The sequence below is a fragment of the Petaurus breviceps genome, unplaced genomic scaffold (genome assembly GCF_028583685.1).
Source record: "Petaurus breviceps papuanus isolate PSGF00001 unplaced genomic scaffold, PetGlider_PUasm1.0 126, whole genome shotgun sequence".
Lineage (NCBI taxonomy): Eukaryota > Metazoa > Chordata > Mammalia > Diprotodontia > Petauridae > Petaurus > Petaurus breviceps.
The window spans coordinates 11,671,022-11,690,198 of record NW_027185655.1 but is presented as its reverse complement, the minus strand read 5'-3'; the positions used below and the strand labels follow the sequence as shown (position 1 = coordinate 11,690,198).

Genomic DNA, 19,177 nt, shown 5'->3' with positions numbered 1-19,177 from the left:
GGTTCAGCAGGAACTCTGATCTTATCTAAGACCAGAAAACCTGCAATAGCATCTGGAAAGAATTCAAGGTCTCAGGCTTAATTGGAGTGAGAGTTGTAGAAGTTTATTGTTACACTTCTGTAAGAAGTGGGCAAGAGTCCTTTAGGGGACCTGCAAGTGAGAGGGGTACATGCTTTTACTGTTAAAGGGTAGGGCTGCCATTGTCAGGGCTGACAAGACTGAAGGGACCTCAGTGCATAGATAAAAGTTAGAGCTGACTGAGAGCATGGATAGTTTAACTTGGAGATGAGATTTGGGCCAGACTGGAGGAGACATGATGAGATTAAACAAGAACAAAGGAGTCACAAATTGTTGCCTAGGCAGAGTGTGGATAGGGGGAAGGGGCAGAGTTTGAGGCTGGGAAAGGGATTTTACAGATTACAATTTTACAATACAAATTGCAGTTATAATTGTACAAACTGGTTTTACAAATTGATTTAGGTACCCCATCAAATGTACAACAACAACAACAACAGAAAACCAGGGAGACCTTTAATAGAATAGAGGAATTTCAAGTATTCCTAATGAAAACACCTGAATGAGGTTGAATTTTTGAAATGTAAATACAGGGGAAAACAAAAGTATTTGGAAGGAGCTAAATTATACTTAAATGTTTAAATTCTAAATGGAAGGAAAGCAGCAAAGGCCCTTTGAGAATTCCATTGGGTCACAGAAGGAATAAAGAAACACATATAGTGTGTGGATGTGGATTTATTCTTTTTATTGGTTTTAAAAGAGGAAAGGAAAAGAGAAATACTCTACAGAAGGAGGGGATACTTGTCACATTTGGGGTGCTTCAGAAAGATTCATAGATGACTTCACTTGGGAGTTTGACATTGAAAGAGAAGACACATATTGGTTGATTAGTTGATAGCATAGCACAATCAAATGAAGGTTATTTTATGTTTATTTTTTAATAGTTGACTTGTTGACAAACATAAGGGAGACCTAGAGATATTTGAAGGTGGCATAAAAAAAACCAGTAGATAAGGAGATGCTGAAAATCAGAGATGGGGTGGATGGTTAAAGGAAGCAAGCGCCAGAAGGATATGGGAGGGGATAGGATTAAGAGAACAAAAAATAGCTCTTGTCTTTGCAAGGAGAAGAGCCCTCCTGTTGCCCAAGATGAGAATAAAGGAGAAGAGATAGGGGGAATGTGCTTAAAGAAATGATTGAGGGAGGCTAGGTGGCACAGTGAATAGAGTACTGGCCCTGGAGTCAGGAGGACCTGAGTTCAACTGACCTCAGACACTTAACACTTACTAGCTGTGTGACCTTGGGCAAGTCACTGAACCCCAATTGCCCTCCAAAAAGCAAAAAAAAAGGAAATGATTGAAAAGATGATTTCATTTAATTCCAGGAAGACTTGCATGAATCAATGCAGAATTAAATGAGCAGAACTAGGAGAATAATTTATACAATAAAAACATTGCAAAGAAAAACAACTTTGAAAGACTCAAGAACTCTGATCAGAGCAGTGACCAATAAAGAATCTGGAAGACCAGTGAAGAAGCATGTTACCCACCTTGTGACAGAAGAAAGGGATCCAAGGTGCAGGAAAAAAAAAAAAACATACATTGTTAGACAGTTGCTGGGTTGATTTGTTTTACTTAATTTTGCTTATTCATTGTAAGTAATTTTCATCCTTTTTTCTTTTTTTTTAAATTGGAGGAGACTTGAAGAGGGTAGCTGTAAAATGTGGAAAACAAAAAGGAGGGGAAAATGGTCATTGAAACATTCTAAACTGAACAGAAGAGAAGAGCAGGAAGTTTAGAAGGAAGCATAAACAAGTGGGACAGTTTTCAAAGTAACCTGTTGAATTCATTGTATATTGTAAAAAAAATTTACCTGTATTGAAATTTATAGTTTCATCTACAATTTGTGCCCTATTTTTAATACTTAAACTTAATTTCATGGTTTTAAAATCTACATTTAAGAAGAAAGGAAAAGGAAAGAGAAAGAAAGTTGGAAAGAAATAAAAAAAGAAAAGAAGGAAAGGAAAGATGAATGATATAGAGAGATTTTATTTTATGCAATTAGGGAAAATTAAGACTCATACCAGATGATTTCTATTTGAGATAAGATGTGATGCCTTGTTTAAGGCAAAGGGAGGAGGAATGATGTAGGTTTTAAGAGAGAAGTTTTAGACTAGCTGCTATTGAGAGTGTGACAGTACATCAGGTAAGATTAGAAGATTTGCTTTAAAGCATTGAGGATTCAGTTGAAATTAGATGATATAACTTTTTTGGTGGCCAGGTTGGAACTTTATTCAGTAGCCTTTTACAGCACATGAGTAACAGCAGAGAAGGCCAATGGTAGAGGTAACCCACATTTGTGGATAGGACAAAGAGTCAAGGAATTCAACGGTAGTGGGGTAAGACTGAAAAAAGGAAAGCAAATTTATACTTAGGTCATTTTTCCAGAAGAGCAGTTTCCATGTGGACTATTTTACCCCTTCTCCCCCCTCCCCTTTTTCCCCAACCCAAGCTGTCAGGGAACTCATGACCCATCACGAACTTTGGGAAGAGCTGCTGTCTTCCTGGGCTACTTGTCTGCTGACAGTATTTGAATGAAATGAAAGTCAACAACTCCATTCCTTCTGATGAGAAGTAGGGGTAACAGGCCCTGAAATCTGTCCCCAGCCCTGCCATCTTAATGATTTAAATAACCTAAGGACCTCTGAGTCTTGCAATCAACCCCACCATTAAAGTACTGTTACTTAGGTCTTTGGGACCTCTCCATGTACCCTACAGCTGAAGATGATTTTTCCCCCAATTAGAATGTTCTTGAAAGTGGGGAGTTTAGTTTTCCTAATTGTGTCTGCTGTGCTTAGTACAATGCATGGTACATATTAAGGCATTACCCTAATGCATGCTTTGTCATTAATGCTCATTCATTTATGACCAAATGGTTTCAAACCAACACATCAGTTCAGAGCTTCAGCTCCCTTATTTTTACAGGTTAGGAAACTGAGGCTCTTGAAATTAAGATCTTCTGCCTCCAAATCACTCTCCTGCACCATGCTTCTTACATGGATGTATTAGAGTGAGAGAGCCACTTTTCTCTAATTTACTATCCCAGAGTCCCTCAGTCTTTAGCAAAAATCAGCAGTCTTCATGCTCAAAGAATTTTAGGTATTGTATATGCAATACATTTTAATTTGAGAGACCATTCTAAAAGTTGTTGTTTGGAAGCTGAATTTACTTATTTTAAGTGGAGCTTTCACGGGAGGAGTATCTCATCATGACTCTTATAGAATCATATCCTTGGCCAGCAACAGCTGTGCTGCACATTCCAAATAGTAATAATGATTCTATATTGCACTTCCTTTTATTGTTGAAGAGGGCTTAAGGTGCCTTTATTGAGTTACATAGAAATCAGCCTGATCTTTTGAATGAGCAATAAAACATAAGCATTTAAATTTTAAATTTTCTGTCTTTGCACCATTAATTAAAATAATTTATGTTCTGTTACTTCTGGAAATAGAGTGTTATCTTAGGACCTATTGCTTCCATGTTGCTGACTTCCAACAAGCTATCATTTAAACTGAACAGAGCACCAAACTACTCTCTACCATAGTTTTTTTTTTTTATTACAGGAACCTTAACTCATTATAATGTTCTCTTATGATTTAATTTTCAATTCTCATCAGATATTTTGAAGGAATTTATCATTCTTTTTTTCTGACCAATTCCTTACTTTAAGTGAAGATGTCTAAATGATTATTTCTTCAAAGATATAGAACAGGAAAAGGAGGATATGAGATAATCCAGTGTTTACTTTGGTGTTGGAAACATCTGATTTCATTTGATTCAGAAAAAAAAATAGCACTTCCTCACTATTAATTATAGAATTTTGTATTTATATAGTGTTCTTCCTCTTCAAAGCACAAATACTGCATCTTAATTTATTAAGAAGAAAAAAAGGGATATAAAATAAACTCACATAAATCATGACCATTTCTATATATTGCCAACAAAGCCCAACAAGGAGAGATAGAAAGAGAAATTCCATTTAAAATGACTGCAGACAGTATAAAATATCTGGTAATTCACTTGACAGGGCAACCCAGGAAGTCAGATCTAAATAGTTGGAAAAATATCAATTGCTCATGGGTAGGTTGAACTATTATGATAAAAATGACAATTATACTTAACCTAATCTACTAATTCAGCATCATATGAACCAAACTACCAACATTATTTTATAGAGCTAGAAAAAATAATAATAAAATTTATTTTGAAGAACGAAAGGTCAGGAATATCAGCCAATTAATGACAAAAATGCAAAGGAAGGTGGCCTACCTATACCTGGTAAAAAAAAAAAACTATATTATAAAGCAGCAATCATCAAAACTATTTGGTACTGAGAAATACAATGGTGAATCAGTGGAATAGATTAGGTACACAAGGTACAATAGTAAATAATTATAGTAATCTACTGTTTGATAAACGCAAAGACTCCAGTTCCTGGGATAAGAACTCATTATTTGACAAAAACTGCTGGGAAAACCAGAAAATAGTATGGAAGAAATTAGGCAAAGACCAACATCTTACATATGATGCTAAGATAAGGTCAAAATGGATGCATGATTTAAATATGAAGACTGATATAATAAACAAACTAGGAGAGCAAGAAATACTTTACCTGTCAGATCTATGAAGAAGGAAAGAATTTGTGACCACACCAGAGATAGAGAACATTTTGAAATGCAAAATGGATAATTTTCATTATATTAAATTTAAAAGGTTTTGCACAAACAAAACCAATGCAACCAAGATTAGAAGGAAACAGGAAAACTGGGAAACAATTCTTGCAACAAGTGTTTCTGATAAAGACCACATTTTTCAAATATATCAGGAACTAAGTCAAATTCATAAGCCATTTCTCAATGGATAAATGGTCAAAGGATATGAACAGGTAGTTTTCAGATGAAGAAATTAAAGCTCTCTATAGTCATATGAAAAATGTTCTAAATCACTATTGATTAGAGAAATGCCAGTTAAGCCCATTCTGAGGTACCACCTCACACCTATCAGATTGGCTAATAGGACAGAAAAGGAAAATGATTAATCTTGAAGATGTGAGAAAATTTGGACAGTAGTACATTGTAGGTGGAGTTGTGAACTGATTCAACTATGGAGAACAATTTGAAATTATGCACAACGGGCTATAAAACTATGCATACCTTTTCATTCAGCAATACAACTAGTAGATCTGTTTCCCAAAGAGATCATACAAAAGAGAAAAGAACCTACACATACAAAAACATTTACAGTAGCTCTTTTTGTGGTGATCAAGAAATGGAAATTTAAGGGATGCCCATAAATTAGAGAATAGCTGAATAACTTGTGGTATATGAATATAATGGAATACTATTGCGTTAAAAGAAATGATGAGCTGGCAGACATCATTAAGAAAATAGAAAAACTTACATGAACTCTTGCTGAATAATGGGAGCAGAACCAAGAGAACATTGTATGCAGTAATAGTAACATTGCATGATGATCAACTATGATTGACTTAGCTCTTCTCAGCAATACAATTATACAAGATAATTCCAAAAGACATATGATGGAAAATGCTATCCATATCCAGAGAAAGAACTATGGCATCTGAATGCTGATAGAAGCACATTATTTTCACTTTTTTGTGGCTTTTCCCTTTTGTTCTGTTTCTTCTTTCACAACATGACTAATGTGGAAATATGTTTACATGATTGCACATGTATAACCTATATCAAATTGCTTGCCATCTTGGGGAGGAGGGAATGGGAGGGAGAAAAAAATTTAAAACTTAAAATTTTATATAAATGAATGCTGAAAACTATCATTACATATAATTGGAAAAATAAAATACTATTTACCAAAAAAAAGAAAAGAAAAGAAAAAAGGGGGGAAATATTTTTTTAACAATTTTCTGTACATGCAGAGATAGCTGTTTTATTGGCTTACGACACATGCTGATGGCTTGGGCAGTCTTTTTAGTTACTGGCAAGAATCAATTCTGAAATCCTACTTCATCTGCAGTCCTTGAAGAGTATCTTTATTTTTTTTTCTTCCAAGGCAGTTTACTGTTGACAGTTCTTTTCACTCTTCTCCCAATATCAGAACATATGATTGTATCAAGCTGGCTCCAGGCTCGAGTGCTGACATTTTCTAGCGCAAAGAATGCCCACATCACTCGAACATTTGAAAAGTGTTAATGAGCAGATCAAAAGGACTGTTGCCTGAAGCAACTGACTTTTTTTTTTAAAGAAATCGGCTCTGCTCCAAACTGAAATCTTCATTCTTTCAGCTAAGTAGATGAGATGTGATTCTCCCTGATGATGATAATAACAAATAAAAAAAAAAATTGGAGAAGACTCAAACTCTACATATGGTTTATAAAGTGGTGGAAGTATTTTCCAGAATCTTCAATGCAACACTGAAGTATGCTAAGTGGAAAAAAAAAATACTGGCAATGTTGCAATATTATGCCTTTTAAAATCTCCAAATTCTCATAAATTATAGTACATATGAATACATGTATTTTTGAATTACCAGTGTCCTTATATTACACTGTAACATAAGAGTAAAATTCTTACAGATTTTTTTCTTTTATAATTCATCCGTATTTAGTACAGAAATATCGCTTTCTTCTGAATTAATTTTATTTTTAAGAAAGGTGACACTTTTTACCTTTCTTTGGCAATTATTTTTTAAAAATCTCTGTTCCTAGAAGTGTAGGGTTTAGGAGTGGGAGGTACCTTAGAAATCTTGTACTGGGACCCCTGTATTTTCCAGATGATGAAACTAAGGGCAAAGAGGTTAATCACGTGACCTGAGATCTCACAGGTCTGAGGGTGGCAGAGCCAAGAACATTACAATTGAGATTCAGATCAGGTCCTTGAGTTCCAAGTCAGCATTATCCAATGGTTAAAAAACTCTTACCTCCTCTTCCTAGTTGCCCAGTCCTTGTGATAATGAAACCCAAACTCCTAAAGAACAAACTCTCCAAACCCAGCTACTCTTCTCTCATCTCAATCCTCCTTTTCTTCGATGTCCCAATTTGTATGTTTGCTCGCTCCACTGTGTCTTCTGGAACTCTTGTGTTATATGAAATACCTTTCCTTTTCTTTTAAACCTCTTTCTGTCATGCTCTTTCCATCTTTTGGCACTCACTGATATTTCCTCCATATACATGAAATTGCATCCCTGGCCATTTTTCTAGTACTCTAATTCATTATTTCCAAAGAGGGAGTCAGAATGTTCCTTGTTTCCCATTGTTTCTTTCATACTCACCATCTTCTGCCATCACTCAGCAAGCCCATCCTCCTTTGTGATTCACTCTATCTAAATTTATCATGCAATCTAGATCCCTCTGGCCCTTTTCTCCTTACCACCACCAGGGAATTCTTCTTCCTCTATCTGCCTTTTTCTCTACCCTATCACCCACCTAGTGTATCAGCATGCATGTCCATATTCTGTCAAGTACCTTAAGCTCCAATTTCCTCAGTTTCATCAACTCCCATGACCTATTTTTCGAATTCCACCTCAGAATCCCATAAAGAAGATCTTGCTTTAGATATCACCATCACCCAAAAGCGGTCTTCTACTTCTGAGATCAAGAACTCTGAAATTGTTACAGTCCAATTGTAATCCAATCTAGCCTCTGCCAAGGGTAAGGCTAGAAGTGAAGAGAATAAGAACAGGGACTACAGAGCATTGGAAACTGGAACAGGTTGTCACCTTTATCCTTTTACTCTTGCTCTGGCACACCACCTTCAGCTGACTGACTTCCTTCCTAGGGGAATCAGAAGATAGGAAAGTTTTTAACCACTAAGTAATTGGGAAGATTGCAGGAGATATCTCAACAGTAAAGTAATGAATCATTAATGAACAATGGCCAATGAAAGTATGGTGTAACTGGGGCAATTCATAATTTCTGGCAGCTTCAGAGTTCCATCATCTTCAATGGCTTACAGAGGATTTGCTCTTCCAAAGGCAGCTGAGCTAATTACAAGTCCATGATGGGGATTGCCCTTTGTCTCCTTTTAGGTCGATTAAATGGGAAATCCTACACACTTAACCCCATAAAAATGAATTCCCTCTGAAGTCAGTTCCTCAATCAGTAAAACAAGGAAGAGGGTAATTTTTTTAAAGGACAAGTTTATTGGACTGGCTTGGGTTTATGCTTTTTCACCATGGCCTCTCTCCCTCCCACCTACTTAGGTATAGAGAGCCTGTCTTCTGGGTGGAATAATCCCAACCTTAATCTTTGAGTTTGCCCTATCACACCCTTTTATAGGTCTGGACAGGAGATTGGGGCAGCTGTCAACTCAAAGAGGCACTAAGGGAGTAACTGGTCTGATGCAAGATGATGGCCATAGAGTCATAGTATTTTTTGTAAGCAACTTTGAGTATGGATTTTTAAAGGTCTCATGCTCCAAGATGGGCAGACTCTGTTTAATCCTGGGTTTTTTTTTTTTTTTCACTAAAACTAGGCTCCACCTTCTGGAGCTGTTGTCTAGCTTTGCCCCCAGTCAGGCCCCAACTCCCCAGATACTCAGGTGGTTCTCCCTCCTACTAGGGGTGGTGATAAGGTCCTCAGGTCACTTTAGCTTTCCTAAGATAGGGAAGAGACCCCCAGGTAACCCTTTGCTTTGCTGGGTTCTGGTCTGTCTCTTCTTTTTCCTTATGGAACTGTACTTTATATGTGACTTTCTAGCTTCTCTACAATGCAAGATTCAACTTGTCTTTTTTTGTGCAGCCCTGGACTGTTTGGAAGAATTCATAGGTGATTTTCTCATTTTTAAAAATCACTATTTCTGAAGGATTGTGAAGGAATTGGGCAATTTTAGGTCCCAGCATGCTGTCATTTTCCCATAATCCCCTCTTCTAAGGTAACAAGAGGGGATATTTTTTAAAGGAAATTCTGCATCATAGTAATATGTACCATGGATTGAAGACAGATGGCAGGACCAGAGATGGTTACTGTGATCCAGCATGTGAATTGGTGAAGGCCTAGATTAGGGTGCTGGCAAGGTGAATAAAACAAAAGAATTACATATTCAAGAAAGAGAGTTGCAGGTATCACTGGAGTACAAGACAAATGAGTCAAAAGTATGGGCATAAAAGCTATCAATTTTAGTCTAGAACAGGATCAAAATAATGTTTAGGATTAGAGAAGAGATTTCTTCTCTCTACTCTGTCCTGGATAGGTCATATCTGAAGTACTCCTCAGGAATGGACGTGACATTTTAGGAAGGATGTAAATGAAGTAGGGAATAATATATGTCCTTTGTACTGTGCTAAAAACTTTACTAATATTATCTCATCTAATCCTCAGAACAACCCTGAGGATAAATGCTATTATTATCCTTATTTTATACTTGAGGAAACTGAGGAAAGTAGAGGTTAACTGATTTGTCCAAGGTCATTTAACTATTAAGTGTTTGATGCTAAATTTGAATTCAGGTCTTCTGACTCGAGATCTAGGGTGCTATCCGTGGTGCCACTTAGTTACTTCAGCAAGATGGAATGGAAAGAATATAGAACTTGTCATGATTTAGCACCATCTACTGCACTGCCTAGCTACTTCATTGTTAACATTTAGATCTCTCCAAAAGTGTAATGAACTGCCCTGAGAGTAGGAGGCTTCTGCTTATTAGAGGCTTCTGGTGAATGTCACCTCTTGTCTCAGAATTTTGTAGAAGAGATTCTACTTCAGTTCTGAGTTGGGCTTCGTGGGCTCTGTGATCCATAGAATTCTGACCTTCTGTAATATATCACAAAGAGGATTTATAGGATATGATGAATGACAAATCAGTCAGTTGCTAAACATTTATTAAGCACAGTGCCAGCCACTGTTTTAAATGCTGGGCATACAAAGAAAGGTCAAAGACAATCCCTCCTGTCGTGGAGGTCACCATCTAATGGGAGAGAGATCACGCAAATAGCAATGTACAAGCAGGCTTTGTACAGGATAAACTGGAGATACTAGCAGGGAAGGCGCTCAGATTGAGGGGAATCAGGAAAGGCTTCCTTTAGAAGGAGAGATCTCAGCCGGGAGTTGAAGGAAGCTAAAGAAAAGAAAAGAGATGAGAAGAGAAAACATTCTAAGTATGGGGAACAACAGGGAAAATGCTCAGCGTCTAGAGTTGGAGTGTCTTTTTAGAAGAACAGCAAACAAGTCAGTGTCATTAGATCAAAGTGTGGTTGTGTGTGTGTGTGTGTCTGTGTGTGTGTACGTTCATGTGTGTGAAAGCATAAGAAGACTGGAAAGGTTGGAGGGGGAAGGCTATAAGAGGAAATTAAAGACAAGGAAAAAATTAAAGTTTATGGTTGAGACTAGGGAAATGGTGCCATTGGCAGGCATATCTGGAAGGAAAACTTGTGGGAATGAAGGGAATGAAGTTATTTTGAACATATTTAATTTGTTGTAATATGATATCCAAGTGAGAAAGACTAGAAGTTAGCCGTATAGACATGGAGTTAAAAAGGTAGAGGTCAGTGCTGAAGATACAAATTGTTAAATACTTTGCTCCTTCATTTGTAAAGCAAATGTGACCACAGCTTGCAAAATTGAATTTGTTTCCATTTTTCATGTAACAATCTTATTTATTTTTGCCTTTCACCCTGTTTCTAACATCTTTTTTCCCCAGTGTTTCCTATAGTTAGTCTGTGACTTATGTTTCTGAGGAAACTGGGTGAATGATTTAATGAAATCTTGTCTTCTAAGGTTCTTTTAAATCTTGATAGGCCTGTACATTGACCTGAACAAATAAGATGAGACTTAATGATATTGGAGTTAAAATAAGTCGAAGTCTCATACATGGGTCAAAAAATCCATCTCATAAGCACAAGATAAGAGATACATGACTCGGCAGGAGTTTATCTGAAAAATGTCTGGAGGTGTTAGTGGACTGCAAAGTAAATTTGAGTCAGTGGGATGTGGTGTCCAAAAAGTGAATGGTAAGAGAGGCATTACTTTTGGAAAGAAAAACATGATAGTTCTGCTGTGTACTCTGCACAGACCACATACAGAATATCGTTTTCTGTCCTGGGCAATGCAGTTTATGAGTGAGATTGTCAAGCTAGAAAACATCCAGTGTAGGGCAACCAGAATGGGGAAAGATTTTGAGTCATCAGTATAAGGATCTAGGGATGATTAACCTGGAGAAGAGAAGATTGGGAGGGGTAGAGGGAAAGGAAAGAAACAAACCGCTTCACAAGTGTTATCTCATTTTATCCTCACAAAAACTCTTGAGAGGTTGGTGCTTCTTTTATTTTTATTTGATGATTGAAGAAACTAGGGAACAGAGGCTAAGTAAGTTGCCCTGGGTTGTCCTGCCCAGCTAGGAAGTATCTGAGACTGAATTTGAACTCAGAACTTCCTAATTCCAGGTCCAGAGAACTCTCCACTGAACCATAGTATAATAGCTGTATATAGACATTTGTTCATGTGGATTTGAAATTAGTTTAATTCTGTGTGACCCTAGAGGTCAGCCTTAAGAGCAATGTGAAGTAGCAAAGAGCCAAATTTGTCCATCTGGAGTAATTAAAAGCATTTCATTAGGTAGAGACAGCTGTCCTGGATAGGACATGGCAGCCTCCCCCTTAGTGATTTTCTAGCATAGACTGGCTATCTCTTTGTCAAGTGTATCATAGTAGAGATTCTTTTGGGGCCTGTGCCTGGGGTTGGAAGACTGCTGAAGTATCTTTCAACCCTGAAAAGGTGTAATTTTGGGGAATATGGTTGAAAAGAAGAATGGTTTTAAGCTTTTTGGTATGACTCTTAAAGTTGACTTATTAAAGAAATGTCACAAATAATATGTTATATAATATATAATACAAAATTCAAAATCTTATATGTAAAGATTGTCAGCTAAGCTAAACCTCTGTCTACTGAGTTGTACATAAGTTGATTTATTTTTATTCTTTTTATGTTTCTTGACTTGTAGTGTTTTTCATAGAAGAAAATGTTATCAACTCAGGCAAATTAAAGTTATCCTTCTCAATACATCCTTCTGTTCCATTCACAGTGACATGGAAAATTCAGAACTTCTACAATTAAAAAACTAAATTGACATAGAAGGCAGTCTATGCAATACTCAAGTAAGGAGATGTATTTTCAAATCCTATGTCCCAAAATATTAGGCCTTAATAAAATAGATTGAACAAATAGCTTAAAAGCCTGGGGAAGGTCATATGAGTACCTGAAGCTACTTCACACTTGTCACTGGGTAAGGAATTTTTCTAACATCTCAGCATGAAAGTCCAGGAAAAGACAGCCCAATTCAGGCTTTAGGCTGTGTTTTTGCTTACTTATAGCAATTAGCTACATATGATTTCATGAATGGAGATGAATAGCAAACTACATCCAATTAATTATTTAAAAAGGACTACTTGCTTTTTCACTGCTTGCCTCCAAAGAGTCATTGTCAACGAGTTGATTTTGACTGATGGTAAAAGCCAAAGGAAAATAGAGTGTTGACTTCTACATGATCTTAGTGATCAATAGCCAAGGGAGCTGACATCTGTAATTATCATTACTGAACAAACATGGATGAGTCATAGCAGAAGGCTTCTACCAGCAAAATCTGCAATTGGATTTGAGCATCTATGCTTAAATTACCATTTTACTTAAGCTTTCTGTCTGATGTTCTTATCACAGGTTATCAAAGATCCTCCCCCACCACCACCGCCACCACCCAAAGAGGTATGTAGTCATTGGTTATTTTATTTGATTTTATGTCATAATAGATTATTTTACATGATTGTATATGTTATGCCTGTCATTCAGATACATTATGCCAGTTTTGTTTTTAGAACTTCAGTTATAATCAAGTCATTTATGAATGGAACAAATAATATTGTTTTATAGGTCAATTTTTATTTATCACAAAAGCCTTATGGTTTCTGACATATATGAGAGAAGTTGGAGCTTTATGGGCTGAGAAATATAGATTAGGATATTGGATTCAAGATAATGTAGAGTTTGAACAAATTCTATTGATTCAATGTCAACGTTTCAGAAATTACTCCTTTAAAATAATACAACAGAATAAAACAGCAGTACCTGGAAATCTTGTTAGTCTTACCAGTCATCTTAAAATACTATTTTAAAATTGACTTTAGTTGACCCACAAGCATGTTTTGCAGTGTTGATAGCATTAGTGTTGGTGAAACATGTATGCTTTCATTCTCCCAAATTTCCCATCTTTATGGTTCAGTTTCATGTAATTCTAATACATGACGCTGTCTTAGGTTATTATATTTTCCTAATTTAACTCCTTTTTGCTTTAAAATGTAAAATTTTTTTTAAATATAATTCTGAAAATGAAAAAAATTAAATGGCAAAGCAGTGGGATTAGTATAATAAGGAAAGAGAGAAGCTTGGGGAGGGGAGTATTCTTGACTTCTACAACTCACTTGAATGAAGGGGTTATTAACTTCTCTAATATTATAGACTCCTTGGCAGTTTGTTGAAAACCATGTCTTAGAAGCAATATTCTGAACCTGGGACACAGGCTAGAGAAGAAGGAAGCAGGTTTTTTACATTCCTTCTCACCTCCAAATGTTCTTTGACATCCTTTAATTTAAAAGTCTTACTATATGTAGACAGACTTTTATAGCCCTTCTTAGAATGATGATTTAAGTGCATACAATGTGATACATAGGATGACAAAAGAAATCAAGTATGTTGAAAAAAATATGTTAATACTTTCCCTCTCCAAGTTCACAGACCCTGGATTAAGAACATCTGCTTTAAAAGTTCTGCAACCATCTCTCTATTTTTCTCTTCTGGTTTGGCTTTCTCTTCCATCTCTTCCATTCTCTTTTTTTTCTGTCTTCCTCTTTCCCTTCTCCTTCCTTTGTGTGTATTTATGTTGAGAAACAGAGGGAATGAGACAGAGAGAAACAGAAAAGAAACAGAAATAGAGATAGAGAGGGGTGTTTGTGTGTCAGGGGTGGGGGGAGGGACACAGTGTAGCATAATGGACAGAGCTCTTTTGAGAGCCAAGAAGATTCAGGTTCAAGTTCCACCTAAGACACACACACACACACACACACATATACATATAAACCGCATGCATGTGTGTCTGTATGTTTGTGAGTATATATATGTATATATAAAATATATGTGTCTATATGCATAGACACACAAGCACACCAAAATACCTTAGAGTCTGAGTAATTATGACATATGCACCTGGAGATACTCAGCTGAAACATCTCAAACTCATATCAGAATTTGTGGGTAATCTTTTATAAAACTTTATTATAAGAAATTAAATAAATTCTTTTTCTTTAATGTTTACCTAGGAAGAAGAAGAACCATTGCCTAACAAAAAATGGCCAACAGTAGATGCTTCCTATTATGGAGGTCGAGGAGTTGGAGGAATTAAAAGAATGGAGGTTTGTACTAACTTAATAAAAAAAAAGTAAACTGTAATATGTTTATGGGACAATTAACTTCGAGATCAATCCTTCTAATTCTCTTTCATCCATGCTGTCCCTTTGTTAGTTTTAAAACTCTTTTTTTGGGGGGGCAAGGGGGGAAGGTAGGGCAGTTGAGTTTAACTGACATGCCCAAGGTCACATGGGTAGTTTTTTGTGTTAAGTTTCTGAGGCCAGATTTGAACTCAGGTCCTCCTGACTTCAGGGCCAGTGCTCTATTCACCGAGCCACTTAGCTGCCCCTTAAAACTCTTTATGAAGGAATTAATTTCATTAATAGAAAAACAGCATTGCTAACTCCTCTGAACAAAGGATCAAAATGGAGGAAGTCCTTGGGGAGTATTGACCCCCATAGTATCAGCACTTCAACTCTGAGGCAGGGAATACTTTGGACACAGGGACATTGATGAGATTTGAAAGGAGCCTGTAACTGTAGCAGGGCTCTTTATGTGTCTTTGGAAAGGCATGGCAGAAAGAGAGAAATGTGTACTAAAATGTTTAGTCAGGGGCTTAATGGTCCCCACTCCAATCTCTATCACCTCTTTGACTTTCTCCTTTACCTCGATTACATTGTAGATTGTACATTATTTATCCCATTATATTGTAAACCTCTTGGGGGGGAGGATTTAATATCTTTACCATATTTTTTGCTTGCAGTGGAAATAGAAGTGGAAGTAGAAAAACAAACAAAAAGCAAAATTATCTTTCTTATACCTGTTAGTTCAAACCTAAAAAATACATCACTTGGAAAAACATTTTAAATTAAATCAAATCAATAAAAACAACATCAAAACATAAGGATTAGAAATGCTTATGAACTGAAGAACAAGACATATCAGGGAGCTCCTCAGGCAGAGGTTATGGATTTTGATCTCGTGCTGGCTTCTCCCCAGTAATTCCTCCATAACCCTGCTTTCTGGCAGGCATCTCACCACTATTATAATGGCAATTTGGAGGAAAGCGGGATATGAGTGCCATGATGTTATTAACAGCTGCTAAAGCAGCTCATCAGCCATACATAAAGACTTTATGTTTTTTTTTTTTTTTCCCACCAAACCACGGGGAGGGAAATTCTTGTTTCTTTTCTTTTAACTTTTAAATTACTTAATTTTCAATTATTTCATTGGCTTCCAAATTCTCTACACATTTTAATGGAAACAAAGTAAAACTGGCAGACTTGAAATTTCAAAGTTCTTGTTTCCCTTTGTCATCAAAGAGTCAAATAGACCAAATCTCCTAGTTTCTCCCCCCTTTCAGGGGTGTTTATTCTTTTCTTCTCTATTTCATCTATTAATGATTTTTGAAAAATCCCTTTTCACTCTGACTTGCAAGTTTTCACTAGGAAATTTTGAATACAACAGCAAGCATTGAATTAAAAAAGGTGTAAGGATTTGTGTTTGTGTGCACACACCAATTATACACATATATAGAGACATGTGTGGTGTAAATGATGCTAGTCTATGAACTGTGTAATCAGGGACAAACACAGAAAACTGCCCACCCCTCAATCTGCTACTAGTGAATTTCTTTATATACTTTTTCTCAACAGGTTCTTCAGAACCAGTTTAGTAGGCATGATCTAGAATATTGTCAAAATATACAAAAAAATATAAAATTTTAATTAGCTCTTTAATTGGCTCAGTCCCTAATTTAGAATGAAAGAGGAGAATGTCTTCTTCCCTTGGTTAGTTTCTTTTTTCTCAATCTCAAACCACAAAGCTATTGACTTGGAAAAACAAAATGTTGTTAATCACCATGTAATTTATTAATGGTATCATATGTTAAACAAATGTAAGTAAATATTTAAACAAATCGTAGAAGTTGGGATACAGCTCTCAGAATTGCATCTGTGTCTTGGGAAAGTAGGGGAAATAAAAGAGTCACACACTGAACTTTGCTATTTGCAGTTGTCAAAACTGCTGTTTCAGCTTAATCTCAGCTCCCATATTCTCTTTTGCCACATGCCCATTTTCCCATCTCTTATTCACATGCTCTTCTGCTTGCCTATTTCTTTCTTTCTCCTTCTCTCAGTCCCCCTCCCTCCTTCCCTCGTCCCCTCCTTTTCCTTCCCTTCTTCCTTCTCTCTTCCTCTGTGCTCCCCCTCTCTCTTTCTCCTTATCTCCTTTCTGTCTCCTTTAATTAGTGGACTTTCCTCAAAGCCACCGGTTCTCCTAAGGAAATGTACAGAACTCTCATTCGTGGCTCTCCTTAGAGTATTTGTAAACAATCTAGAACCAAGACTCTCTTCCTTTACTAAGTTGTCCATGGTCACTGAGATCTTACATGTTGACAACTCAGAAATACATATACATATGTATAAATATGTATGTTATATTTATGTATATGCACATATGTAAGTACGCATGGACTGGGTACATAGATGTAGGAATTTTTTTTCATTAAGAAGGTCATTGAACTTGTGGTTGCTGATAAGGTCAAATAAGATAATATGGGAAAAAAGAGGAAAGCCATGCCCAGGATCTTGGGGGGCAGCCATAGTTAGTGGTTGTGATTTAGATGAAGATCCTTCAAAGAACACTCAGTCAAATAAGTAGCAGAATGAGGGGGGAGCAGTGTCATGGAAACAAGAAGAAAGTGTCAAGGAGAAAAGGGTGATTATTAAAGGCTACAGAGGAGAAAGTTTGGTGGCAATCAGTGATCTCTCAGTTGCCAATTCTAATGGCCTCTTCTCAACCCTCATCCTTCTTGATGCCTCAGAAACTTTTTTGGATCATTATCCAGGTCCTTTCCAATAACCAGGGGAGAACTCCAAGACTTTGTCCTGAATCCCCTTCTTTTCTCCCTCTATACAATTTTCCTTGTTGATCTTATTAGCTTTCATTGACAAAATTGTCATCTCTGTGCTGAAGATTTTCAGATCTATTTGTCCAGCCCTAAACTCTCTCTTGACATCCTGCCTCATATCTTCAACTGCCTTTTGCATATCTTGAGCTGGATATTTTAAACTCAACATATTTAAAACTGAACTTGTGATCTTTCCTACCTTTCTAAGTTGACTATCATGGCTGAGGGCACTGCTGTCTTCTCAGTCATTGAGGTTTTCAACCTAGTTGTCATCTTTGTCTCCTGACTTTCTCTCATGCCCCGTATCTAACTTGTTATTAACTCTACGTTTGTAACATTTCTTCCACATTCCCCTTTCTGTCCTCTGATATTACCACAACTCTCATCAAAGCCTCCATTGACACACTCCTGTACTATTGAAACAACCTTCTGGTTGATGTCCCCGCCTCTAGACTTTCCCAAAGCCAGACCATTCTCCACACAGCTGTCAAATGGATCTTCTAAAGACTAGGTATTGGGGTGGCTAGCTGGTGCAGTGAATAGAGCATTGGCCCTGGAGACAGGAGGACCTGAGTTCAAATCCTGCCTCAGACACTTAACACAAAAACTAGTCCCTGTGACCTTGGGCAAGTCACTTAACCCCAATTGCCCTCCAAAAACAAAACAAAACAAAAAAACGCTAAGTATGACTCTGTCACCTCCTTGCCCTTCCCCCTCCCCCCTGCATTCAATAAACCTTAGTGACTTCCTATTTACTTTTAGGATCAAATATAAAATATTATGTTTGATTTTTAAAGCCTCTCATATTAACTTGCCTTTTCAACCTTCCCAGTCTTTTTGCACTTTATTCATCTCTCCTAGCCTTGCAGATCTTTGCACAAGACATTCCATTTCCATGCCTTTGCATGTTTGGAATTCTCTTTTTTCTCATTTCTGTCTCTTGTCTTCCCTGATTTCCTTTAGGTACCAACAAACATACCATTTTCTTCAAGAAGCCTTTCTCAGTCATCCTTAATACTAATGATTTATTTCTAACATTATCTCCAATTTTTTCTATTTATATCTTGTTTGTACAAAGCTGTTTGCATGTTATCTCCTCCATAAGACTTCTGAGTTTCTTGAGACTAGGGACTGTTTTTTTGTTTTTGTTTTTGTTTTTTGCTATTCCTTGCATGCCCACTACTTAGTACAGTGCCTGGAATACAGTCAGTTCTTAGTAAATGTTTGCTGATTTGGACTTTATTGTTTATGATATATGAGCTGTTAATAGGTAGGCTCCCACTGTTTTTGTTCAGTCATTTTTCAGTCCTATCTGACTCTTTGTGACCCTGTTTAGTGTCTTCTTGGCAAAGATACTGGAGTGGCTTGCCATTTCCTTCTTTGGCTCATTTTACAGATGAGGAAGCTGAGGCAAACAGGGTTAAGTGACTTTCTCAGGGTCATATATCTTGGAAGTGCCTGAAGCTAGACTTGAACTTATGAGGATGAGTCTTCCTGACTCCAGGCCCAGTACTCTGTCTATCCACTATGCCATGTAGCTGTCCTATGCACCCACTAGCTACTTTTCTATAGACTTTTTTTTTGTTTTGAAAATTTTAGAAATTTATGAATTTTAGAAACACCCTCATAGATCAGAAGAATGGCACATTAAAGTAAGCCATCCTTCTCTGAATATAATGAAAGTCAAGTTTTATAGGAGTACATGGTTGTCCTAAGTGATTCACCTGGAAAGATTAAATATGTAACAATTCATGTTCTGTTTTCCTGAAAACGTCATTGCCTTTCATCCATGGATGTATCTAACACCTTCTTTAGCCAATTTACATTTTTATCATTTACCCCTTTTGAAGATAATGAATTTCCCAAGTTTACTTCCTCTATAAAATGTAT

At 36.7% G+C, this 19,177-nt stretch overlaps 1 protein-coding gene across 1 annotated transcript in view; it reads left to right on the top strand.

The window, feature by feature from the left end:
- The window catches only part of ANTXR2 (ANTXR cell adhesion molecule 2), a 221,136-nt gene that overhangs the window by 111,721 nt on the left and 90,238 nt on the right, over window positions 1-19,177 (top strand). The window contains exons 13-14 of the mRNA XM_069092887.1: window positions 12,697-12,741; window positions 14,349-14,441. Coding sequence (XP_068948988.1) covers window positions 12,697-12,741; window positions 14,349-14,441 — 138 coding nt within the window. The remainder of the gene's footprint in view (window positions 1-12,696; window positions 12,742-14,348; window positions 14,442-19,177) is intronic.